We start from the raw sequence: 24,232 nt of genomic DNA, 5'->3' as shown, positions 1-24,232 counted from the left end.
CTTAGCTGGGCATTTATTTAAAGTGTGAACTTAGTCATGTGTATACAGCCCGCCTTTAGGCACGTCCATCCAATCGTATATGCATATTACCGAGGCAAAAACAGGGGCCTCCACTGTAAAATTAGAAGCAAAACCTCAAGAAATTAACGGCAATCTCCAAATCCACCGTCTCATTTGAACAAAATGTTTTCTTCAATTTTCTTTGTATCGTTTGCACTGCTAAACACAATCATACCATTAAATATCTTTAAATATTGGCAGACCACACCCTGTATAAATATGTAGATGACACATATGTGTGTCTCTCTAAATAGCCCAATTTATGAAAAATGCTAAATTATATGCTTCAATTGACATGAGAGTACTGCGGCTCAGATAAAGCTGTGGGCAATTCTTACCACAAATCGCATCTCAAGCTGGGCGGAAAGGGTGTGGGTGTTTACAAATTCATAAATGGCGAAAGCCAGTCTGGCACAAAGCGAATTAAGCGAGTTCACTCGGTACACTTTATTGTGAAGCACGAGTACTTGGCACACAATTTCGAATATTGCAAATTATTCAAAAACGCATACGCGCGCTGTTCACACTTACAAGCACATAAGCAAAAATTTGCAAGCAAATCAATTTATGGGCCATTCAAATTTGAAGGAAAGCCTTTGCTCTTTTTCGCTTACTACTTCATCGAATTTCACACTTCAGAGGACAGTGAAGCTTTAAAGTTTTATATATTTTCAGTAAATGATTCGAGCTATACTTTTTTGCAAATTGTAAAAGATTTAACAAGTAGGGAAGAGCTACGTTCGAGCGCATGGAATGTTCATACTCATGCAACTTGCAAAGGTTTAAAGCCAAGGAAGTACCTTCAGGTACGTAAGGCCTGTTAGTTATAGGGAACTGGGCGAGTTTTCACCCGATTTTATTCATTATGGCTGGGCGATGTATGCGGTATAAAGTCACCCGAAGGTTCGAAAATTTTTACTCATACAAAAAGCACACTCTCTGCGCCTCTTCAGTATTTTCGCGTCAAAATTCGTCTCCGCCAGTCAACCCTGGATATATAATACGTTTGCCTGGTACCTTTGCCTTCGGCCATCAACTTGAACGCAAAAAGCACGAATGAATTCTAAAATCTTAAGTCAATGTTTAAATATCGTAAAGTAACCACCCTAAAACATTACAAAACAAGAAAAATATTCCTAACTGAAAATGTCCCTTATTGTGCAAATTTGCTAGAATTATCCAACTCTATTCGGCACTCTGAAACATAAAATATTTTTTGCATCGAACATGAATTGAATTATATAAAGCTTCCTGTTATCAAGGCTTGACTGTATAACAATTTATATCGCCTTAAAGTATCAAATATCTCTATTAAAACAAGCACCAGTTGCATCAAAGCTTATTGATATTATATCAATATTGCCACAAACTTCATCACTCCTCGTGCCCAACTGCAGCTGTGTTGGTGTGAGCGTGCGTGTAAATAACAGTAAATTTATGATGTATAAAAACGGCTTTATTGTGGATTATTGGAAATAATTTCTTTGCAACAACAGACACCCAGGAATTGAAACACACATGCATACATACAAATGCATATTTCAGCTTATGCTTGATTTATTTTGTGTTTACCATTCAATAAATACTTTTTAAGCTTAATTTCTCACTACACCCTTCATGCACACCGCCTCCTATCTGCTGTTTGCTCTTTAGTAGTCGCTTGCGGTTGAGGCATGATAGGTTCCGAGAAGTATGCGCACAATTTAAGTCACTTCAACAATGCTTTGCAAGCCAACTGAACTGTAAGGGTGACTTTTTCATTTAATAAAAATAAATATTTGATCAAAATTATGGGAAAGCATTCGAAATAGATGCTTATGATGAAGCATTCGCCAAGCCAGCTCTTGAAAACGGAAAATTGTATAATGCGGGGTGAGGAATAAGTTCGATTTTTAAGCTATATGCCATACATACCAAAATCATACTCCCCATTGTATCACCATCAAAAATATCGATTTTAAAATCAACCCGCTTAACCCGTTTTGCACCAATACCACTCAATTCCTGTAAGAAATAACATTAAACTCTACTGGGCTAAACATTCTAGGTTATGACTAAAATTTTTTTCTGAGACATCGCAAATGTCCCCCGACTGGAGATTGCTGGCAAAGCTCCATCAATATCGCACGCATGAATTCGGAACATCCAAGCGAAAGATTCTTTGCTGGCATCTGTATATTTATAAAGTTTTCAATATGTCCAAACGTTCACTTACAGATATACCTAAATATATGTAAAACTCACTGTCCTTGAAGCCGCGAATCGAGCAGCCCCACAATGGCCACAAAAGCTGGCCAGCAGCTGTTGCCAATGGCCGCAATACAAATCTTTTATGACTTCATCGCAGACAAAACAAAGTACAATAAAGAAAATGTGTAATCAGAAGACAAAATCAAAAGCAACCAAAAAGCGCTTTTAAATGTATAAATTAAATTTCCGTTATTCAGAGTACTTATTAAAATTGAAGGAAAAAATAGCTTCTGCAAACATTTCTGAAGTGTTCATGTTATTCGAGGAACAATAAAATACACTAATTTGATCAGAGTACAATGCCAAGCGTTACTCGAAATGTAAAACCATTCCAAGTTGCACTCACAAAACTATATCAACTCCCCGGTAAAGTCATTCTTGGATATATTTTATGAAAATGTTGCAGAGCCTGATGTAGTCCCGTTCTTCACTCTTATATCTCGCCTTCTAGGCCCATCACATCTTTTCTCGAACTTGAACTTTGTGCAATTTGAACATAAACTACACTCCCCCAATCTAAAACGCTTTAAATAAATCCGGCCACCTGCAGGTATATAAATTATAGTCAAAGTAGTTGAGGCTTGCGAGGAAGCCGCACCGAACCACTGATTCCTTCTTAGAAATGACTTCCTTAGAATTCCATTTATTTGAACACTCTAATCCGAATAAAGTTGTGGGTGATAAAATAGCACAAATCCACAAAAGCAAAGAACTGTTCCAACAACAACAGCAACACACACTGCGCAGAGATGTATTATCTAACTGAAAATGTAGCTGGAAGCGTTCGGACGGAAGAATGGAAAGAAAGAAAACAAGCAGCTTTATGTTTTACGCTTAGCGTCAAGTAACAGGTAACAACAACAAAAACGAACAATTGATGCCTAGCAAAGAATGCAACAAATTGCAGAAGCCACTGAAAATAAAATGGAAGAAATAAGGCACAAGCAACGCCCAGTGAGGCTTGCCGTTCAAAAGCAAAGCAAAACCTAAAAAAGACAAACAAAACACGGCAGAAGAAGGCAAAACAAGGAGCAAAAAGTGCGACTAACTGGTGACAACAGAATTCAAAGTAGAAAGAAATCAAATTGAAAGGACAACAACGCAAAGATTGTGCGCCAGAAAATGGGCAAACCGTAACAAGAGCCGCAGTTGCCAAGAACCAAGAAATAGCGCAATAGTTTCATTTTGCTTTCACTATTTGCTTTGCCTTATTCCGCCACGTCTCCGCATCTTTTCTGCCTGCCGTTTACAGCCAAGCACATGTCCAGCGGTTGTTGCCGGTGAAAACAAGTTTTCGAAATCAAAAGAAAAAATCTAGTCCTACAACAAACGTTGGGAGAATGGAGAACGCTGAATACATTGAAGCCATGCACAAAGTGACGTGAAGATTCCAAGTGATAAAGTAGAAATGGTAAATTGAAAAATGGCAACGGTATCAGCCACAATGGCACAACAATAGCAACAAAAATGCATTAAACAACAATCAACAATTCACTGCCGGTCTGTCTTCCTCCTAAAAAAAGGTGTTGCACAGGAATTCACAGCGCAAAAACGACCGAAACTTCGAAGGCAGAAATGCGAGAAGAGCGAGGCGAATAAGTAGGGATGGCTTTTAATAGAGGAAAATCTTAATAGACACTTTGTGGAAAACACCTTTTAATTTAAAGTCCCATTTAAAGTAGCAGGAGTATTTTGCGACATTTCGTTGAAATATCTACTGTGATGTGATAAATGGGCCAAAATCAGACAGAAAATCATTGTAACACTTCACTGCACTCTAAATATTTGTCTCCGATTGCTCCAATAGTCGAATTCTCTCGTCGCTCGGGAGTAAATTTTGTTGAAAGCAACAAATCTCTCTACGCTTATGAGACGGCTTCGTTCGGTATTAAGAAAAACGACTTTTCGTATTTCTAATCAAACTTCACCTTTTTATATTTATAATGAACTTTAGTGAACCATTTTGGACGACTACTTTTAGCCATTTTTCAACTAAAGATATTTTTCCATCAGTGTAAAACGTTTCTGGTTTCTCGGCGACAAACTGCGACAAGTCATTTTCACAGTCATTTTTTAAGGAAAAGTGTCAATTATTGTACAATACCAGTTAGTTGGCGGTCCAAAGTAGTTAAAAGCCAACGGCCAAATTTAAAAACAATGAACTTTTTTTTAGTAAAACACATTATGTATTCAATATGCATTTGTGGTTGCTCTTCGAAACATAGTTTTTATATGGGAAGCCTTAAGCGGCAAGGCGAGCCAGTAACGATTTCGCTGTCAACAAATTGTGTGGCATAAAAATATGCATTGCGGAGGCGGAGACTACAAATTGGCGGCTGTTTGCTGAGATACACACTCCTATGCACATCATATGTGTATACAATATACATATGTACACATGTGCTCCTGTGTAAGAGTGCTTGCACCGACAATTGAACGTGAAATTGAGCATGAGTGACACATGAGCTCGTAACAGCAAACAAACAGGAGCGCAAAAGCGGAAATCAACCAAAGAAAGTGCATTCTCGCATTTCCAACATACATGTGTATAGCACATGCACACATGCGTAGCAAACAAATCTTGGTATTGACGTATGTATGTGTGTATGTGAAAGTGCATATGCATAAAGTTTGAAAAACTTATTTTTCTTCATTGTTCGCATGTCACGGGCGTTCGCTTGTCATTTCCAGCTGCCACTGCACGGCACCCAATTTAATATTCACATTCAACGTGCTCGGGCGTTGAAAGGAAACAACAGCAACAAAGTGGTTGACACACATCGCATCAAACACAAAAGATATTAGCAACGCTTCAATTTTCGACGAACTGCGTAAGATTGCATTTGGAGAATCAATTCACGTTTCTCTTCTCTTGTACAACCCTTCAGGGTTTTTAACCAAATACTCCAGTGTGAAGTTCAATCTATCCTAAAAGCGGATGGCTAAAGTGAGATGAACGAACTGTCCCTAGAGTGGGCGCGAAAACTTATCTGACCCTTAAACGGGTTTCGAAGCCTCACCTATCATTGGTATTTCACCTGTTTTCGAAACCGTATTGAAATGCTCGTTTCAATTATACGAAAAACGTCGAACTTAAACTCAATAACGAACGTTGCCAAAAAATGAGGAAATATAATGCACATCGTAAAGCTAAAATGCTATAGTGTACATTGTACATATGTGTAGACGAAGCTCAAGTTGTGTAAAGAGCTGTGTGGAAGCATACAAGCTACGCGAAACAGGTGAAAGTCGTTTATCGGATTCTTTGCAGTCATAAGTGCCAAGGTAAAAGTGACACTGTGCCATAACCTACTCGGCAACCGACACTTGTCGCTTGTCTCCAGCTTACACCAACAAAACGAGATCAAAATAGAATGCCTGTGTAGTCGGCAGCTACGCAACCGTGGCAGGGACACACCCGCAGAAGAGACGTCGCACGGAAGGCGTTGCAATGTGTGTGAGCTAACGGCGAGGAAAGTCTATTCAAAACGAAACCAAAAAAGAAAGTGTGCTTTGAAAATTGCTTGCCACAAATTGTGGCGGAAGTTTAATTTTCGGTAAATCAGCGGAAAGAAGAGTGTACACGAGTAGCGGACTTTTTGGGCGTTTTACTTTCTATTTCTTTTTCGGATTTATATTTCTTTCAGTTGCGTGGAAGCATGTACATAAGTGCTACTTTGAAGTGAAAAGGACGCGCCATGAAAGAAAAACAAAGCGAAACCGTTATTAGGTTGTCAGTCTGTTGCACTTTTATACACATTCACGCATTCGCCGCCGAAATTGCCTTGTACCGGCGCATTCGAGTGCCTAAGGACACAAGGACATTACACGCTTGCCTTTGATCAAAGCGGCGGATACATACATCATTACTTACTGCAGCACCCGCTGAATTTGATGCAATGCGAGTAGTTTCTAAAAATTCACAAAGGAGTGCACATCTCCATTGTTTGAATGTTACTCATGGCGCGTGGTCCACTAGTGTTACAGCTATTAGCTGACTACTCGTCGCGCTGTTGTTATTTATTAATGTAGCAGAATATTTGCGACTTATTTATGTTAAGTGACAAAATTTTCAATTTGTTATAAGTATGACGGAAATTTACATAAAAATTTCTGAAAATTCTTACTGTCACAATAGAAGTGTAAAAATTCTAGTTTTCATAAAATTACAAATCAGAAGGTATTTATATCAAGTTGTACGTCTCTTCACAGAAGACATGTTTGCAGAAGCTACTTTAGCATTCTTAAGTACAAAATTTTACTATCGACTAACAGATGTATGTCTGTTCATAGGTCTCTCAATCTTCAATATATATACAAATGACCAGCATGAGGAGCTGAGAATTTAGTTTTTAGATATCGATCTGAAATGTGCAGACGTCTTCCATCCAAATCCTGGAGGTGCAAGTTAGGTATCATTAGATGACTGTATACTATGATTGTAAAGAATATTGTCACCAATGGAGCGGTTGCTTGGGCCAAGGCAACCCAGTCTACGATAGACCTTAAACTATCGAAGGATGTTTAGGATGCCGGATCTTGGTGACCATTTGTGGTACAGGGGAGGGCAGAATAGACCGCAGGACCCAGTACAGTACCTCAATATTAACTATCTATCTAACTTGTTGTTTTTGTTGTTGTAACGGGTAACTAATTCCCGTTGCAATGACGGCATCCAACGGTAGACTCAGGAAACGTGCTGTTTCGACGGGGTCAGACCAAAGGGAGAAGAAATCATGCGGGGAATCATTACACGCTGGACATTTGTTTGATAATTCTGGGTCCATTCTGGATAAATAGGAGTTTAACATCTTGTATAGAAACTTTTATATTTGGTAAGGGTATCGGAGCATCCGAAGTTTACGTTTTCTGCTCGAAATAAGTGTACAGAAATATAATTGCTACTTTTGAGGGTCACTGTGCTGGGAAAGAAGCAACCAGGAAGTGGTGGCTTAGCTACTCGGCGTTGCAACAAATTTGCGTTATCTTCACATTCTCTTCAAGTGGCCCTAACATTCTCGTAAACGGTATTCTTTCCCACCTTTTTGGAGAGCACTTCCCGTCAGCAGTTATCTTTATTTCTATGGCGCATTTTCTCCGTTTTATTTTCCACTTACGACTGCTAGTACATACAGACGTATATGTGCCACTTATGAAAGCACATCACATGTCTTACTACCACTGCAGTGTTGCAGATTTACCCAACTTTATTTTCACTGATTCTTTATGATATCACAGCACAAGTATTATTTTACTACTCAATTTTTGGTGGGGGGGACGATAGTTGGGGCAGAAGTTGAGAAATCGTATTCCATCTCCGCTTTAATTTTATGCTTCCTAATGTACTTATACTGCGTGTTTGCGCAGCCCAGACTGCGTGCGTACAACCACGGACACCGGTTTGAAACCGATGCGGAATTTATAAGCGGAATTCACGTGAGAGGTATACACAATTATTCAAGGACAGAGGCAGGGCACAAACACACACGTGACAACGTATTTCATTGATTCCTCTCCATACTTAATGCCTTTCGCTTATGGCAGTGGATGCTTGCGCCTCCATAAAAGACCGCTGAGGGCTCTCACACTCATTCGGACAGCCAACCGATGCTATGCACAAGGCAAAAGAATATAAAATGGCATACAAATTCTTGTCTGCCCACAATTCGGTGCACAGATACTGTATCCAGCTTAACAACGAATGTGCAAATTCAAAATTCGCTTTCATATCGTGTTTGCTTTTAAGTATGCGGGTGTATGTGTGTGTTTATGTACTCAATTGCATATACACAACATTTTGTTTTTCTTTCTCTATCTCTGAAACCACCGAATTTTACGAGCGAGTCATCACTGTTTAAGGTTATTTAATGCCCTCGCCACCATGATGCAGCACAGCGCTTGCATTGTAAAAAGCCACTTGCCACGCCCCGCCCAGTCGCCACTTGGCTATCATTACATGACACATTTTTATTTTGTTGCACTCTCCAAGTCTGCAACTTTAATGTCGAAGCAACGTTCTCTTCATTTGTACGCTTTTGTTTGTGTGTATTTTGTTACATGCAACGCGCGTAAAGTTTTTAATCATCAACGTCATTATGATTACTTTTCCCCAACAATTTTTCAAGGATTTGCTTTTCTAGCCATTTTGCTGCTCTTGTTGTTGCTGTTGCTGTTGTGTCCGTGCTGCTTTAATGTCCTCGCTGGCGCTGGCGTTGGCTGCACTTTAACATGTAGATAGTGTAAATGGGAAAGTTTGCGAAGTCAATTTGCGCAACACGCTCCGCAGCTACGGATGCTATGGACTCCGCATAAACGAAACTACTTATGGGTGCACAGGCTAAGTTCGCTTTTAAGTTCCGCCTATTACGGGCTTTAAGTCGCGTTAATTGCAATAAAAGAACGGGGCAAACTTAGTTTATGATGCGATGGTTTTATAAAGTTTTCCAACTTAAAAGGTGTTATTTATGGACTTTGTCACACCAAAATATGCGCATAAGGCGCGAGAGGGCAACTTGCTTTAAAAGAAGTGCGCACGTTAGATAAGTGACCAGACTTAATGCGTATTACTTCTGAATACAATTTTGAATAAAAGCAGAAGAAAATTACGTAGAGGCGTAGGCTTGGAATAACTTACAAGCTTTCGTGTCCTAATCTCAACCAACTCTACTCGTATTCATTTTAACCGCTTCGGTGAACAGCCTGGTCGTCCGTTTCCTCCTTCTTCTTGACTTCTTTCAACATTCAGAATGGCGTAATATACTTAAAGCTCAAACCTGGGAGAATAAACTATAAAATGATCCATAGAATGGATGAAATTAAAATTATCTTTAAAGTGAAACAAGAAACGTAAAACAAGGATAATTTGCATCTGCCTAAATAACTGAAGTAATTTGGCTCATTATCCGCCACATAAATTCATTTGCGATAATTTCCATGGCAAACTATAATGACAGCCAGCTTTGGTGAATGATTTATCGCATGCATTAAGATATAATCCCCGACAAGCACATGCACATGCACACATACCGTTGAAAGTGCTCATTAAGATAATATGGTTGTGCATGCATTATCGCAACTTATCCATTTTGATCTACATTAGCGGCTTGACTGGCTGGCGCAGCGAGAAATGGCTAACGCCTATGAAAAGTCACCGCCGATTCCAGCGTTGTCATTGTCATTGTCATGTCGGTGCACTGCACGTTGACACATCGACATGTGACTTATTGACAGTGCCATGTCTGCGCAATCGTTTGATCAATTTCGATACACACACTCGCTTCCAGGAGTATTTACAGTTATAGAAATGCAGACACGCTAAAAAAGACTATGTCTATGTGATTATCGTTACAATTCTTTGAAAACGGTCCGGATGGCCACATCTGGGTTGTAGGGCGACTGCGGAAGCGTTGGGATTCCGACCTTGGTTAGGTAACTGTTCACAAGAAAGGCGGTTTGAGCCGGGACGTTGTGATGCAACTTCCAATCGCCTGCGATGTCTTCACAGACCGGTTGACCATTCTTTTGAGTCCCTTGAGACTTTCACGTAAAACTTGGCTTTGACGGTTTGTCCAAGAGGAACTAATTCATGATTGACTTWGATATCAAAAAAGACAATGAGCATCGTTTTCACTAGGGATTTGCTCATTCTTCCCTTTTTGGTAGAGGAGACGCTGCTGTATACCACTCGGAAGACTCGGGATCACACTCAAAGAACCATGACTGGTCACCTGTGATTGCGTTATTAAAAAATTTGGGGTCGCTTTCACACATGTTCAAGTTTTATTGGTACACTTCCACTCGCTGCGAAAAAAAATCAGTCCTATCACTTTACGGACAAACCCTGTATCACCTTTCAAAAACATTCAAAAAAAAAAAACATCATTACAAGTAAACCTATAAAGTGTTATAACTAAGCACTGGCACAGGGAATCGCAGTAGCAATGGACATCAATGGCCAAACAAGTTTGAAAAGTGGGTTTAATGTTTAATGCACATATCTCCTAAACCCCTAAAGCTACCAAATTTGCCTTGCCAAGAATTCCTACCAACAGTATGAAAATAGAAGAAATCAGGAGATAACCCCACTTACTCCCCGGTATAACGGTACTGTTAAAAACTACTAAAAGCGCAATAAATCAATAACTAAACACCCAGAGACATTAAATTTGTTCACCGAGATGGTATGGGAGGTTTTTATACGAGCCGGCATAAGAATTGTGAAGACTTTTATGGAAAACTGATTTTATTTCAGAAGCATATTTTCTTGACCTGTATTCATAACTGTATATTTATGTCTTCGCTTTTCTCTTTTCATGCCAACAACCACGCCCACACAATATTCGCTGTTTCAATACTCTTCAACACCGGCGATAATTGCGAACACTGATGTGGCACCACAAAAACATGGCAACTTCCGCACCTTGATTATAATAATGTGCTGTTGAACGCTTTCATCACTACGTACATCGACCAACATGGGGCTAATGGCTTGTAAACACTGAAATGAATTCCTCCGTATTTACGGCATGAACTCTGGCTCACATGAAATCATCGCTGCTACGTTTTTTTTTTTTTTTTTGTATTGTGGCCATCAACAAAACTGAAAACGAACAACAACAAAAATCACCATTATTGACTGCGTTGGCATCGACACTGGCTGCTCATTCGTCGACTCGTTTTTGGCCGCGCTTTCCGCGCTGTTGTTGCTGCTGGCGTTCATCAATAGGAAACGTTTTTGTAATTGCTGCCATAATATTGGAACGCAACTTGCAGAATGTTGCCAATTATTTGGTGGCATCATTGGCTGTTGCTGATTTATTCGTTGCCTGTCTGGTGATGCCGTTGGGCGCCGTCTATGAGGTAAGCAAGTGACTGCACAAATAAAAGAGAACAGTAAGAGAGGTGCGAGTAGATCAGGGTCGCAGTATTGCATGTTAGCAGATCAGCATTCTCCAAGTGTGATTATGGTTCCAAACTAAAGTGTAGCCAATAAGTTAGTATCTCGGATGGAAATATTGTGTTATGATTTCAAGGCGATCGTCCAAGTAGTTTTCGAGTCCATAAGTACCAACAAATAAATATTCTCAATTCAACAATTGAAGTTCTCATAAAAGATTCAGGATTTCCTTTCTTTGCCAACAAAAACAAGCCTCTTCAAAATATGATATTCAAATTCCTCAAAAAGTGCGCCGTAAATGACTACCACAATTATGCCTCGCTTATTTCCCACTTTGAAGTGCTCATTTGTATTCCGAATTTGAAACTCTTCACACCGCACTTGTAGCCCAAGATTCTCTTTACTACTTTTCAAAATTTATTCATCAGCATATTTCTTTTTGAACACATAAAATGGAGACGAATCTAAAGATTCTGTATATATATTTTGACTTTACAGCAATATTTACTCTGTAAAACCCATAGCATAATAGGACCCTAAGAACCGCAAAACTTTATGGATTATCATTATCCCTGCGCAATAAGATATTCGTTCATTTGTTTTTTCTAGAACTCATGTATAAATACATACAAACAGAATTGACTCGCAGATTTCACAAGCCAATATTATGACCTCCTTCCATGATGAACGCATGTCCTTAGGCTGTACTTTAAATGGCACAACTAGTCGCAGAAAGTTAAGCGCTCACACATACACAGGTGTGTGTGAGTAAGTATGGCCGTACGGAGTACAAATTTTATCATAGAGTAGCGTGACTAACCGATGCTTAACGCACAAACTTTCATTCACCCAGAGGGGAAAGAGAACCTTTTCTTTTTAACGCTCTCGTTGTGTATGTAGTTTTATCTCTGCACTTTCAATCCGCTGATAGGTCGGTTGACTTATGAAGAGCTCGTATTCTTGAACGGTTCCTTTAAAGAATTCAATATCCAAGGGTTGACGCCTTATTTCTTATTTTGAAAATCGAGAATCTTTGTTGCTTTACGGAGAACAGAACTCACAGTTGACGAAGCGTATTGAACGCATTATAATAACATTTTGAGATGTCATGATATGTGAGCAGAAAAAACAGTGCTGCTCATACCTTTCTTTTTTCTGAATATTGCAAAGAGAGGATGGTTTTAAAAAGCCTGGCTTCCACTATGCTAAATATCAGAATATAACTATTCGCTGTGATGAACTTCTAATGCAAGGTCACATTAGTATCGGGGATATCAATCTAATTATATAGTAGTATTCAGATTCTCTTGAACATAAATGAAGAATTAGTGGAAAGTTAGGTATCCCAAAAATTACTACTGGGTAATCGTTTCGCTGGGTAGCACGTAAGTTAGCGAGCATTAAGACAGTATGAATTTTACCGTTACGTATATGCAATTTGTATTCTACTCATGATCATCGCCTTTAAACATTTCTAACACTGTCACCATTTTCTCTCTTCCCAATTTCTTCGCGTGTTCTCCGATTTGACGGCAAACATTACCATTTCACAACAAAAATGTTGGCTGTACAAAACTACAACATATTTCGTTGGAAATGCGCTCGTGTGAACGAACACTCACACACGCACACGGACCTGCGAAACTAAACGAAAACTTAATAAACGTGCTCAAAAACTTTCGCTCCGAAAAGATAAGCCAAGGCTGGATACTTGGACCGGAGCTGTGCGACATCTGGACGTCGTGCGATGTGCTCTGCTGTACAGCTTCCATATTGCATTTAGTCGCCATCGCGCTCGATAGGTGAGTACCGAATGAAGTGCTGTAAGCTTTAATAGACAACTGCTCCACTATATATGTGTGTGTGCGAATGTATGTGTGTGGTATGGAATATTTAGGTTTAAGCATCCACGTAAGAGAATATACTGAACGCTGCCATAAAACGCCTGACACCCGGCATGTCAGTGTTCAAGACGATTATTTGGCAATAAACGGTATATGGTGTGTAACGTTATTTAGGATGAATGGCAGAGAATCGATAGCGTATCGGTGTGTCAGGCCTCAGTCGCTCCATACACATTGATTCCAGTGATAACGCTCGCTTTACGTTGATTGAAAGCAAATAAATGAAATCGATATGTTGACCGTGTTGACCTCGGACGCCGGACGAACGGAAATACAAGGCGATTGCTCGTTCAAATAAGAAATGAATATTTAATAGTTGTTTTGCAAACAAAAAGCAAACATGCTCATATAAGCTATGCACACAAGCAGAACGTACGTGTGCACATATGTATGTCTATTTTCAAATTTGCAGGGACTTTAAACGCGCCTCCGATAAAATTTTCGGCTGTCACTCATATCTCATTTCTCCAAATTTATTTGACTGTCGGTATTTAATCTTTTGTCAAACTCAAATCATGATTAATGAGTCGCTTTCAGGGCTTTGATTGACTTCTCCGGCTTTTGCCGTTTATCTGCAAGACGGACGGCAAATAAAATAAAAGTCAAAAATAAAAACAACAACACAAACTTTAAAAAAAATTTTAGACAAATTAAATGTGTGCGAAATGTGCACTAATCAAAAAAGAGAAAACAAATAAAATAAAAACAACAACAAGATGAAGGCGTGTGAGCTCGTTTTCAGCAACTCTCATGGCTTGGCGCCTAAAAGCCCGAAAGGCGGCTACAGTATATGTACACATATGTATACCGCAATATATACTACATAATATATATATATAGATATGTATACATGGGTATATGTAAGTATGTGTCTTGCTGTCGTACGAAGCTAATCAATCAAACAGGAAATTCACCAATCAGCGCTCTCTGTGGAATAAAGCGGCAATTTGAGAGAAAACATAGCCAAGTAAATTTATTTAACACATGTTGAAATCAAAAACTCACCGTATAAATAGTGATAGCAAATAGTTTACAGTGAACTCGGATGATCGCTTACATATGTATGTGTTTATGTAAATAAGGCCTCTTGTAGTTTATAAATTAAAAAACAAAACACATTTGAACGGCACTGAGTAAAGTCCAGTTCGCTTTCGAAGCTAGCTGACGATAAATTTCATGAATTGGTCTTTAATTCTGGAGCAGCGTTGTCCACGAACTATGCGCACAATAGCGCACGGACAGTTGTACAGCGAGCCAGACACCTTACACCAGCATGTCGCGACAAGTGTCTGTGAAAGCACGATTGTGCTACCGTATTCAACTTCGTCGGCAAGCAAAGCAGAATTTTGCGATCAGTTGACGCTAGAATTTCAAGCAAGCAACACCATTCACGTACTATGCTTTAAAAACAGAACGCACTAAAAATGTTCCAACAAATTTGGGAAATATGTTATTTTTTTATTGAGAACAATGAAAAGCGTGCAGAATGCTTAATTTGTTATAAAAAAAATAGCAAACATGACATAAAGAGACATTATGAACGTTGTCACAAAAATCTTGTAAATATCGAGGGAGACGCCCGAAAAGTCTTCTTGAAAATTACAAAAGAAAATTTTATTTACAATTAAATTCTCAGCCTATGGCAAACAAAAACGTATGTCTTTGTAGTTGCACTTGCATAAGCAAAGCAAGGCAGATCTTTCACCGATGGCGAGTTTTTCAGAAACTTAAGCGACAATGTTTTGCAATGCTTTGATGAAGGTAAAGAAATGCAGGAAATTTTGAAAACCATGCCATTATCCCACCAAACTATAGCACGTAGAACTGAGGTTCTCAGTGCATATATACAGTCCTGTACCAAACAAAGATTGTTTAACTGTAGATATTATTCAATACGCTTAGATGAAAGCACAGATGGTAACAACATATGCCAATTAATTATTTGTGCAAAAACTGTCACTGATAGATTTGAGACTTTTGAAGAAAGTGTTACTACTGTTGCTTTCTTTGCTAACGTCACCGGGAAAACTCTATTTGACACTTTAAAAGAGCATGTTTTCTCTATAGCGAACACCAATAAATTGAGCGCAATATGTACAGATGGTGCGAAGGTCATAGTGGGCAAAAAATTGGTTTGGTTGGGCAGTTATCTATGAATAACATTAAGGTTCCCGCATTTTATTGTTGCCTTCACCAACAAGTGCTTCTTTCAAAAGAACTGGGTTGTGTACAAGCAATGGAAACAGCAATTAAAATCATAAATAAAATCAAGGGGGGTCATAAAGCGCTTAGCCATCGAAAATTTAAAACTTTCTTAGAAGAAATCGACGCTGAACATAACGATTTACTTTTACACACCGAAGTAGAGGCAAATGTTTGCAAAGGCTTTTCGAACTAAGAGCAGAGGTCAAAATATTTCTAGAAGATGATAATTCAGAGTTATGAAAATCGTTGGTTTCAACATTGAATAATGAAGAATTTATAACGGATCTAGGTTTTCTGTGCGACATCACAAAAATACTTAATCAATTAAATCCGGCATTGCAGAGCAACAATTAACTAATTTTCAATTTACATAAAACAATAACAACATTTCAAGAAATATACAAGAATTTAACCCATCAAATCAACAATAACAATTTAATAAGTATGCCAAACCTATCATCACTTGCAGAGGAATTGTCAATCACAATTAATTAGAATACTATAGCCAAATTAGGTAGGTTTGCTACCTTTGATCCCTTACTTCAAAAAGRAATCATAGAAATGCGATCAGTTTTTTCGTTACTTATTGTATGTATGTATATGTTGACTTACATATGAATACGTGTATTCTGAGATTAAGAAATGAGAATGAAAAAAAGAAGCTCACTTGTTGAACATAGGTGCATACGAGTATATGTAAAGGAACACGGAGATAATATCTTAAGAACTGCCAAAACTCGCTCTCCCACGCAAGCATCTGCGCAACTCTCATCGCGCCTTCAAACTTTTGTTTGGCCCACCACTCACTTTTTTAGTATATTAATAACGGTTAACGAGTGTAAATAGATCTTCGCATTTGTTGTTGTTACATATGCTGTTGTCAATTTTCAATCATTGACTTCCATTTTGGATTTCACATGGAAGTGCATCCATGTAATGTAGGCGTTTGAACTTCTCTGTAAGTCTAGTCCACATCATATATTCGTAAGCTTTTATTTTTTTTTTTTTTTTTTTTGAAAAGTTTGACAGATGTCATCAATCAAATTACAAGCACGTCGCGGGGAAAAGATTTTGCTTCGATTGACAATTGACGTCACCGATTCAAGTGAAGCGGCAATAGCCAAGAGTTGCCACCTTCCTCACATATTGTGTGCGGCATATATTGTACTTGTGACACATGAGCAAAGTATTATTTGATCTTAACACGTGTTCCATTAAATGCCTGGAATAATGATTTTATTCCCTAATCAAGCGGCTCCGAAGCATGAGTGGGTTTGTATATAAAATTATTGATGTACTTGTATATGGTATGAACTGTCTGAAGCTTTATACAAAAAGCAAAGGAGGGAAAGACGTAATTTAAAAAGTTTTATAATTAATAACGTTCTCACTTTGCAAGTATTTCAAATGCAATCATAGTGTTTATTCCCTTCCTATACAAGCATATAGCATATGCACTTCATTTACCGGGTAGTCGAAAAAGTCTTTTCGTATTTCTAATCAAATTTCAACTTTTTTTCTATTTATAATGAACTTTTATTCCATCAGTATAAAACTTTTCTGGTTTCTCGACGAAAAACTGTGACAAGTAATATTCACAGTCTTCTCTTGAAGCCAACTTAACTCCATTAAGGGAGTTCTTCATTGACCAAAACACATGGTATTCCGCAAGGTCAGGGCTAATGGTGGATGCAACAAAACTTCCCAGCCAAGCTCTCCCAGTTTTTGTCGAGTCGTCAAACATGTGTGTGGTCTACCGTTGTCCTGATGGAAGACCAAGCCCTTCCTGTTGATAAGCTCTGGCAATTTCTTCCCTTGGTTGCCTCAATCTCATCAGTTGTTGACAGTAAATTGTAGAATCAATCATTCGAACAGGTTGGAGCAGCTTATAGTGGATGATTCCTTTCCAATCCCACCAAAAACCCAGCCTAACCTTTCGAGGCGTCAATCCTGGTTTTGCGACCATTTGTTGAGTTTCACCACACCTGGACCATGATATTTTTCGCACAATATTGCCGTATTTGGTCCATTTTTCGCCTCCTATTACCATTCGTTTCAGAAATGAGTCGATTTCATTTCGTTTCAGCAAAGAATCGCAGTTATTAATTCGGTCCATTAAATTTTTCACAGACAATTCAAGCTTCTTATTTTAGCCAGCCTTTTTTAAATGGTTCAGACTCGTTTGATGATAAGTTTCTCAGTTCCTTGGCGATGTCATGGCTGCTTATGTGGCGGTCCTTGTTAATATTTTCCATAATTTAATCAACTTTTTGAACGATAGGTCGACTAGGGCAGATGCATCTTTCACATCGATATTTCCAGAACGGAAGCGAGCGAACCATTGTTGTGCGACACGAACTGATACAGCGTCGTCTACATAAGCTTCACAAATTTCATTGGTGACTTACGGAAGATTATTTCCTTTATTGTATACTAATTTCAAATTATAGCGAATTTCTTCATTATTTTCACTCATTTTTGAACAGCTGTAACTTTTTTCTCCGAATTTTTTAAGCTTAAAATCTCACCTTGGAAACACTATATGGTATGACACAATGTGATTGGTATTGGTATGAATGGTATAGCAACTATTACAATGGTCTACTTGCAGCCTATTTACTCTGTTTAGACTTTATGGAAAAGCATTGAAATATCTTAGTCATGTCTTTCAACACAGTGCCTGTTGCGGAGTTGATCTTCAACTTGCTTTAGTTCCATGTGCCGAACAAACATACCACACATGTCCTTGCGTATTAAGGCGGGAATCTTCAAATGTTTATGAAGCTAACTATCTCTGCATCATTGCTTAATATTTTGCACTTAGAAATAATTTGACATTTAAGAAACTAAACAAAATGAGATATTTTCTATAGAGTCCAAATCAGAACTGCTGTGACTCGATTATAGACTAGTTCATTAGACCATGAGTTGAAGCCAACTAAGCAATAATAATTAAACTGAAGTAAAAATGTTGCCATTGTTGTTGTTTATTCTATTTGTTTTCATTACTACTCTGCTGTCACTAGAAAAAAATACTTCCACAAATACACACATAAGCACTTAACTAGCAATTAATCGGAATTTCGCCTGAAAGCATGTTGAGAATAAATGTTTATCTAAAATGGAAATTACGAAAAAACAGCAAATGTTAATCACTATATTGTGGCGAAATTCGTTTTCTACAACTTCCGTTAAAATAAATAAATATAACTAATAAATTTGTATTCAAAAAAAATTGCAACAAAAAATCTGTTTCATGGAAAAACATATGTCAATTGACAGACATTTATTCGCCGAAACATTTTGCTCGCTTTCTGAATTTGCGTTATTAATTTCAAATTATTTTATTCGCAGCAAATCGACAAAAAATTATGGCGCTGAAATGAAAAATAAATATTAATTAATTCTAAATTGGCGCTTGGTGGACTTGGTGGTTTCGGCGGCAACTATTCTGCATGCATATTTCCACACAAGTGTACACACTCATCTAACGCGAAACCACGAAATGTACCTGGTGAAACCGCAGAACTCCACGCCGAAACTCCACTGGACAACGAGTGCCGCGTAGTTTCCGAAAAATATGCCCATAGAAATAAATTAAAATTAAAATTGATTTTCCCGTGGATATTAATAAAGTGAACGTGGAATTTTCGTTGTGGCCAACAAAATTGGTTAGATATGTGGCCAGCGTACAAAATTGCCAACAAAGAAATAAATATTAATAAACAAACAAAGCTCCGGTCGTAAGCAGCGAGCGTTCGTTGCATGCCACATTTTTGCAAAAAATAATAATTGTAAAACCGATTGCTATGAGCATATGCCAGGTTTGCTTATACAATACAGGGTACTCCACAAGGTTGATTACGGTATAAAAGTAAATAGTTGTCAGTTTTCCAATTGATGGATGATCCGRTGACGTCTGCAATTGAAGTATATCTAACGGTAATATCGACTAGATAAGATAATTTTATGTTGGTCACAGCTTTGGAAATTCTTGTCCTCTCTTTTCTTCTTAAAAATAATTTCATATTTACTCTGCGTCTTGGCGAGATAGACAACGGTTTCATTCAAAGTTGAATAGCTGCCACATGTTGCAGAGGCATCTGACGAATTCCTTTTCTTTCTCCAACAACCAAACGTGCGCGTTACTTTTGTAGCACCCTCTATTAGTTTGTTGTGTATAATGTGGAAATGTGCCACTACATTTTTTCCAATCTACTTTCTGTCGCATTTATTTTCGGGTACACGGACAAAATGCCGGTGCCGCGATGTGCTCTACCGCATACACACGCATATCTATACACAGTCCACCTTTATTTTGCAAGCGTACACACACGCGTGAAGCCGCGCTGGGATGGAAACAACAACAATGGCAATGATTTCAAGTTCAAACAGTCGAGAGGGGGAATAACAACGAAATTTACGCAAAAACTTGCCACCAAATTAAGTGATTTGTATCTAACCAGATGCCGGTGGTTGTAGGCCACAGAAATCGCCATCCGCAATGCGACGAAAGTAAGAGTGCGCGCGCCTACAGGCATGGTCTGTGTGTAAAGTATACGTCAGCGCTTCCGCCGCGTTGGAATTCAGTACGTCACGCGCCGCTACACAATACGCGCAACGCGCTCGGAAATGTGCGTGTGTGTTGGTGCGTGTTTCGAGCGCTTAAATATTTGCATTGCAATGATTGTGTTGTTGTTTTTGCTTCACTATTATTTGTTTTATAATTGTTGCAAATAAGCCTCACGGGACACATTACTGAAAAATTCACAGCTTTTACGGTTCATTGGCTTACCCGGCGGTTTAGTTTAGACAATGACACATGCAGGGCACACCACACAGCTAACTGCAAGTGCAGAGGCGGGCACATGCTGATTAGATTGCCAAATACGAGATTTATTTCGACGTGTTTTATTTGCCGTTTGGCATTCCTGGTTGCGGATTGCTACGGTCGTCGGGGTGGTCTCGCCTCATATTGTGTTGCGAAACCATTTGGGTCTACGTGAAATTGAATTCGCAATTAATTATAGAACACACTTGAGTGTGAGATGTGTGTGACACGCTTTGGGAAATAATTTCGGCATGAAGCCGCTGGTTCAATGAGGAGGAATTTTCATTCTAATTTTTATTTCGTTTTTCTTTTCCTTTTATACAATTTTTAAATCTTAAATTTATCCAAATGTTTGTGTATATGTGTTTGTTTGTAAATATATAATAAAGTGTACAAGGCATGGAATTCTCTTCAAATTTACTACAGAACAATCAGTTTGTTGTCTCTATTCTCCAAAATATTTGAAAAAATATTTTTGCGCAGAGTATTGCCAGTACTAAAAGAGAATAAGGTGATACCTGAACACCAATTTGGGTTTCGTCGATATCATGGTACTCCCGAACAATGCCACCGTGTAATTAATTACATTATTGATGCTTTAGAACGTAAAGAATATTGTTCAGCTGCGTTTTTAGACATACAACAAGCATTTGATAAAGTTTGGCATTATGGTCTACTATACAAATTAAAAAAAGTATTCTCCTCTTAAGTATATCTAATTCTCAAGTCCTATTTAACAAGCAGGTCGTTTTATGTAAAGATAAATGACGATACGTCTGACATAAAATACATAAATGCAGGAGTGCCACAGGGAAGCGTTCTTGGCCCTGTACTATACACCATCTTTACATCTGACATTCCTGAAACTGAAAATGTATTAATTGCTGATGACACTGCTCTCATGGGAGATCAAAAATATAAGTCTATTATTATTTTTATTTTCTAAAATAGATTGCAAATAAAATGTATTTAACAAAAAAAAAAATAGAAATTTTCGACTCAATGCATGTTTTTATTTTTTAAAGTAGGAGGAAGCATCGCAAGCCAGAGTGCGGGACTTTAATCCATTAAGTCTGACCTGTCTCTCTCACGAGACCACTGGACAGAGTATTAGTTCATGGGAGAGAAGGAGACAATTACTTCTCCTCTTATTGTTCGAACTGACTGACGCCTAATCTGTCGTAATTGTATCAATCTTATCATAGTTAGATCTGCCGCTCCGCAGACAGCTTTGCATTTTACAGAGCACTCGCACATAAGTGCATAAAATTTTCCATCGTGAGACTGAAGATATGTCCGGAATCAGTCTGTGGGTCCAACGTCCTTTGCATGAAGTTTGCCATCGCTGCTGCCATATTGTAATGCTTCTGATTCTCTCCTCTCCTTTTGCTGCGGTGGACGTCTCTAAAGAGTTATATATTCGCGCGAACTCATCACCCTGGATGTCAATCGGCGCCATACTGTCTAATACCTCAGCAGCCCCATTTCATATGGTTCGGAAAGCACTTATCACGCCGAAATCCGACGCACTGCGTTGATTGGTCTAGCCTAAGATTTTATGTCTAGGGCCTATATTTATATTGGACCTGCATACAATTTAACAGAACTCATTACCTTAGTTATTAAAAATGGTTGGCTGGAACGCACACAGACTTCATTTGCCATCATTCTATATTTTCTTTGCTTTACATGTGTTCCTGGAATTTGAGTCCTGAGTCCACTATTACACCAAGGTCCTTCAACTCTGGCTGTGAAGTAATCTCAGATTCTCCTATCGTGAGCGATAACTTTTCTTCAATTTTACTGGAGCTTATGAGAATCGGGGAATTTTTCTGCATTTATGTAAATAATTCTCTGAGGCGGATTTCATTTCCACCTCCCATTCTAACGGACGCGTGAGAGATGTCGAGCTCTCTTTCCACCTCCTTTCTGTTAATGTAAATATAAACTCTCCGTATGATATCGTTTGTTTAGCCGCTGTGGACTCTTCCACTCTACAAAAAGTGAGTTTAGAGCAATAAATTTAATATTCGCCCAGCAGAAACATTAAAAAATATATAAATATGAATACTTAAATTGTTTAATTAACTATTTATTATTTCCATTCAATTTCGTTTGTTAAAATTCATTTATACATTTTATGCAAAAGTCAATATTTGAAGTTAGCCGCAATTTTGAGCATTAACTACAACTAGTGCAACAGAAGAAAGCAGTTTTATTTTTGTTTGCCTTCATTTTTTCAGGTGTGCAATTAAAAAATGTGCACGTTGGCAATGAACAAATTAAATATCATTTATCAGCAAGGCAGCTTCCGCTGGATATCTCTCTACTGCCGCTGTCATTCGCAAGCATCAATTTTTCTTTAAACATTTCGCATGAATGCAATTTGTTGTTATTGCCGCTTTATTGCTGCTGTTGTTTAAACGTAATTACGCTTAAAAACTGAATTAATTAAATTCGCATCTACGGCGTCCAAAGGTCCTTAATGCCCGAGTGGGGCGCATGTTTCGGGGGTTGGCAGTGGACTGGAATGCATGGAAGACTGTGGCTGGAAGATTACAAAAACCCATTACTATAGTTGCTATAAATACAAAGCTGTGTTAAATTTGTTTACTACACTAAACAAAGCACTTACGGTGGGATATAAGGAGCTCTATATTCATTATATTATTCAAATGTATGCGGGTTAGGAGGACATTGCAATTAATGGATTAGACTTGATTGTATTTATATCGGACTTCTTGTCTTATAATGCGCATGATTCCTATAGTAGTACACCCTTCAATCCAGCAACAGGTTCCATTGTTATAGGAACCTTCCGTTGGACAGTTTGGGTGATGTAGTCACCACAAGACCCTAATTTTCAGCATGCATCTGAAATTCTCTGTCTGATCTTCGCTAATTCAACACTTATTCCTAAAACACTCCGACATACCATCAACTCACTCCCTCCATAATGCAACCCTGGTAAATATTATATTTTCAGTCATCAATTAAATCCCCACACGAACTTATTTACATACTAAGAAATATTTAAACACATACATAAAACTAGTACAAAATGTAGAATTCCTCAACAACAACACATGCAAACATTTCCACACACGCGACAACACAGCTGGCGCAACAGTCAAGAATCAACTGACATACACACATACATGCTTGCATACCTTGGGACTACGCCAGGAAGCAACTGGTGAGATGACTGACTAACAGGCCACGAGCGTACTTACAGTTTGACGAGTGTGTTGTGAAGACGGCAACAAGGCGACTCACGGTCATGAAGTGCACAGCCGGGGCTGACTGCGCACGAACGCCAGCAAAGCTTGTAAACTATGAAAGAAATATTGTCCATTTAACACATTGACAGTGAAATAAAGATTAATGGTCGCGCCGCACTTTAACGAACGTACGCAACGGCAAATGACGAGGGACCAGGAAATCACACGACTACATGTACATGCGTATGTTTGTGAAGGCATTTCTGCAACCCAACTACGTCAAAAGCAAACCGTCATGAAGGAGACTCATCCCACCACGTATCTGGAATAGTGAAAAGTTACGAGTCAGCTTCTCGGACCCAATTAGAATGCAAGGAAATGTGGACTGCAACTGCTTTGGGTAGAAAAAAGGATGCACTAAAGCAAGTCGATGTCGAGTTTAACTATATACCATTTTTGCAGTCGAGGTTATTTGAGCCAATCTTTAGAAAGTGATATTATAGAGGATATATCAAAAACAAGTGACCGATAACAAACAGTAATGCAGCGAATTAAATATTAAAATGGAAAATACAGCTATTATTTCTCCAGGCCTGACTGTCTTACTACCTACTAATATGATTACAATATCATTTACGATTTATATTTTCTACTTGTTGCGAAAAATGACGTCATTCTAACAAGGTCACCGAAGGACAGTCTACTATTACTAACACAGTAGGCTGTGAGTAGCCAAGTCTAAGGCTAATTTGTACGTGGCAACAGCGGAGCCCCTCTAACAAGCATTAACAATGTGCGACACAGGAATTAAGTATTTGTTGAGTCGCCACAATACGGCTTTGGGTCAGCGCTGACATTAGTATTT

At 38.5% G+C, this 24,232-nt stretch overlaps 1 protein-coding gene across 2 annotated transcripts in view; it reads left to right on the top strand.

The window, feature by feature from the left end:
• Positions 1-24,232, top strand: part of LOC108973341 (5-hydroxytryptamine receptor 2A) — a 130,297-nt gene that overhangs the window by 56,025 nt on the left and 50,040 nt on the right. For both annotated transcript variants that reach the window (XM_018940561.1, XM_018940560.1), the window contains exons 5-6: positions 11,036-11,169; positions 12,899-13,008. In XM_018940561.1, the coding sequence (XP_018796106.1) occupies positions 11,036-11,169; positions 12,899-13,008 (244 nt within the window). The remainder of the gene's footprint in view (positions 1-11,035; positions 11,170-12,898; positions 13,009-24,232) is intronic.

The sequence above is a fragment of the Bactrocera latifrons genome, unplaced genomic scaffold, assembly GCF_001853355.1.
Source record: "Bactrocera latifrons isolate USDA-ARS-PBARC rearing strain unplaced genomic scaffold, ASM185335v1 scaffold_47, whole genome shotgun sequence".
NCBI lineage: Eukaryota > Metazoa > Arthropoda > Insecta > Diptera > Tephritidae > Bactrocera > Bactrocera latifrons.
The sequence above is the reverse complement of the archived record's forward strand: the minus strand, read 5'-3'. Positions and strand labels throughout refer to the sequence as shown.